Source organism: Triticum dicoccoides, chromosome 5A, assembly GCF_002162155.2.
Source record: "Triticum dicoccoides isolate Atlit2015 ecotype Zavitan chromosome 5A, WEW_v2.0, whole genome shotgun sequence".
NCBI lineage: Eukaryota > Viridiplantae > Streptophyta > Magnoliopsida > Poales > Poaceae > Triticum > Triticum dicoccoides.
In genome coordinates this window covers 580,923,133-580,926,981 of record NC_041388.1, presented here as the reverse complement: position 1 = coordinate 580,926,981, position 3,849 = coordinate 580,923,133, and the positions used below count along the sequence as shown (strand labels likewise).

The following is a 3,849-nucleotide window of genomic DNA, read 5'->3' as shown; positions in this document are numbered from 1 at the left end:
TATGAAACACCTTAATTAACCATACAAAACCCCCAAATCCACCCCCCCCCTCATTTCAGAAAAAAAACCTAGCCCCTGAACAGCTGACGCGTGGATGCCTATTGTTCCCGGTTGGTGCCATCAACCGGGACTAAAGGGCTTCCTGCTTGGGCTCGCAGTACCGTTCACGTGGAGGCCCATCTGTCCCGGTTAGTATAAGAACCGGGACTAAAGGCCTAGGGCATTAGTAACGACCCTTTAGTCCTGGTTCCCCAACCGGGACAGATGGGCCTTATGAACCAGGATAAATGGCTCTTTTTCTACTAGTGATCCAACATGAGTATGATCATAAGGCTAGTCATAGTGGGGAGTAACATACATTAGTGTCATGCATATGACACTAGTCTATGTTACTACCTTGGGAAGTAACATAGAAGTAGTGTCATAGTTGGTTGTCCTTATTAGCTTGTAGATTCATCATGCCTTGGGAAGTGCTATATAATGGTAACATGTTATGTTACTTCAAACACCTCTCTCCTCATTAATTACATGCCACATAGACAAACTTTTTGAGAAGCGTTATGTTACTCCCTTCGTAAACTAATATAAGACCGTTTAGATCACTGATCTAAACGCTCTTATATTAGTTTACAGAGGAAGCACTAGCTAAGTTACTCCCACTATGACCAGCCTAAGAGCATCATGCAAGTGTATCTTGGTCTACTACATTACATTTAGAGAGTCAGATGCCGATTTTCTAGTTTATGGAAGAGGTTTGGCAAGGTTAGTAACTAAAGTTGATCTAGAGAGACAATTTTGAAGGTTTTACATCCAACTTTTATTTTCTATTCGAAACATTTGTACTACTAGTTTGTGTGTACTATGGCTCTCTGGTTACTTAATCACTAATAGCATGTGATCGTTTGCTGAGGCTGGTTGTAATGGGAAGTATCATATACTAGTATCATGCATATGATACTAGTTTATGATACTACGTCCCTAATGCATAGTATCATACTCCCTCCGTCCTTTGAAGAGTGTACTTCCAACTTTGTTGGAAAGTCAAAGATTTTTATGTTTGATCGTATTTATACAACAATACATCATCATTTATGCCATCAAATTAGTCTCATTAGATTCATGATAAAAAATATTTTCATCATATACCTATTTGGTTTCACAAACATTGATATATTTTTGAATAAATTTGGTCAAACTTTGTGATAGTTTGACTCTCCAATAAAGTTGGAAGTACACTCTTTAAAGGACGGAGGGAGTATGTTGGTATCATAGAGGACTACATTTATTGCCATGCATGACACAAAGTAGCACATCATTTAATATGATACGGTATCATGAGGGCATGTACAATGGTGCTAGCTTAGGAGTGTCACGTAGGATAGATAATGAGGTGGAGGAAAGAGAACTCATAAGAAAAGGTTTGTCTTCTCTTATTTAAGAGAAAACAAGAGGTGATCTCTTAGCACAATATGTCTCACCACATTTTTAGGAATTGCTAGTTATTGAAGATAAAACTAAGAGATGACCCATTGTAGACAAAAAAATTTGTCATCACTAAATCACATGCAAGGCTTAAGATAAGACTATCTTATCAACCATTGTACATGCCCTGATATGATACTCAAACCTCTCTTTCTTCATTTAATTTTATGTCACCTCATCAAAATTGCTTAGTTGGCATGCATTATATTACCATGATACTCCCATTGCGAGCAGCCTGAAAAAGTTGTGGATAGAAAAGAGAAGTGGTGTTGACGCGGCATTGTAGCATGGAAAAGGGGGCATTCGTCCTGCCCTCGTTACGTCTGACCAGGTGTCAAGTAGAGAGTTCGCTCGGTGAATTTGCATGGCCACATCACATTTTCAAACACGCACCCCCACACGTCAGTGTCTCACAAGTGGAAAGAACCAAAGAACACGCGCTCGCTGTGTGCACGTCCACGAGTTCCCTGTCACGTCAAGGGCCTACCAACAATAACTTAGCTACTGGCGGGAATCCCACGACGCCGGCGACGGCATCGTCGACGCCGTCCTCACCGTCGCGGTCACCGACGAGGCGGTGGTCGCCGACGACAGCCGCGGCGACGCCACCTGCTTGATGACCACGTTCGGGAGTGGGCTGCGCATCCGCCGCTCCTGCTCCTTCACCAGCTCCGCCGCCAGGGCGTCGACCTTCTCCGCGTTCGTCCGGTCCGACAGCCTCCGCCCGCGGAAGAGCACGGACTCCACGTTCCGCTGCGAGAGCATTGCTCCGGCCGCCGCGCCTGCCGTCTGCGTGTGCGGCGAATTGAGTGCGTTGCTGGCCTGTAGGCGGACGTAGTTGCTGTCGCTCGCGTGCCCGAACGCCATGGCGACGGCCTCGTCGACCATGTCCGCGACTCCCTGGGCGGTGACGCGCGCCAGCTCGTCTCGCGACGGCGAGCGCGTGGGCATGGGCGTGCTCCAGCCGTTGCCGCAGCTGGCGGCAGAGGACGACGCGCCGGTGCCGATGGACAGCACGAGGATGTCGTCCATGCTGACGGCGAGGGGGAACTCCTGCTTGTTGTGCAGGACGTGCGTGATCGCCGCGGAGGCCGGGTTGCCCATGGCCGCCACGGCACCGGACGCGGCGGCGATGGCCGTGCGCCCGTCGACCGACCTGACGGCCGCGGCCGCGCCGGCGGCGGCGCAGGTGGCCGCGCAGACGTCGGTGAGGCGGAAGTCGAAGCTGTCGCTCTCGACAGCGTCGGCGCGCGAGAACATGAAGGGCGCGCCCGTGGCGAGATCGTAGCAGGGTACGAGCACCGGGGCCACGGTGTCCCTGAGCGTGGCGTCGCCGAACACCCGCCGGAAGGACCGCTCAGCCTTCCTCGCCCCTCCGCGGAACAGCTTGGTCCACCCGCGGCGCCGGCCGCCCCAGTCCTTCCCGACGCTCCCGGCCACGAAGGCCAGCGCCTCCTCGGCCGTGTACCGCGGCCGCCCGTCGGCGCCCTTGAGGAACAGCATCGCCGCGAGCACGCCGCCCGCGCCGGCGCCGGCGGCCACGTCAAAGAAGTCGGCGACGCGCGCATCGGGGTCGCCGGCGCGCTGGCGCAGCCCGGCCTCGAGCCTGGCGAGCGCGGCCGCGGCGAGCAGCGCGTCGCCCGCGCCCGCGCCGCAGCCGTCGACGGCCAGCACGCGCACGCGGCCGTCGTTGGCGCCCCGGAGCGGCGTGCCCGGGCCGGACAGGCAGCCGGCCCCACCGGCGCCGAACAGGAACTTGCTCTCCAGCAGGGCGAAGATCTCGTAGCTGAGCTTGTCGACGTCCATGGGAATCGGCGACGCCATGGCTTCCATGGTACTTGCACGTACTACTACCTGGCACGTCGTACCGTGCGCTCTGCGTGTACAGGAGCTAAACTCTGGCGGCAATGGATGCTGATAGTGCTGCTGAGACTGCGATGGTGTCCAGTGTCCAAGTCGAGGCCATATATACACGCGGGCGGGGTGCAGGAGAGGGAGCCACGCGTACGCACGTACGTAGCAGTACATGGCGCGCGAGCGAGGGAAGCGCGCGCACGCTTAATGAAGCCGCGCCCGACAGCCTGGTACGGACGCGCCGCGGCCGTCAGTCCCGCGATGGACGGCGGGGATGCGAGCGCGTGGAGTGCAGGACGCGTCCGTCGCTGTCCGTCGGCCGCGATCCCGGCGCGGCACGAGGCGGGCGGGAAGCTTCCCCGCGGACACCGCGCGCGGCGCGTGGACCGGCCCGCCCTGCGGCTGTCCGGCGGGCCCGGTCACCGACGGGATCGGGGCTGGGCTGGCCAGGGAGGGCGAGACAGCGGCTGACCCGGGGCGATCCGGCGAGTGCCACTGGGATCTGGCCACGTC

General features: G+C 55.7%; 1 protein-coding gene across 1 annotated transcript; it reads right to left on the bottom strand.

The window, feature by feature from the left end:
- Window positions 1–1,833: 1,833 nt before the first annotated feature.
- Window positions 1,834–3,499, bottom strand: LOC119303034 (patatin-like protein 3). The gene has a single exon (XM_037580114.1). The coding sequence runs from the start codon at window positions 3,313–3,315 to the stop codon at window positions 1,984–1,986; it is 1,332 nt and encodes a 443-aa protein (XP_037436011.1). The 5' UTR covers window positions 3,316–3,499; the 3' UTR covers window positions 1,834–1,983.
- Between the last annotated feature and the right edge of the window lie 350 nt (window positions 3,500–3,849).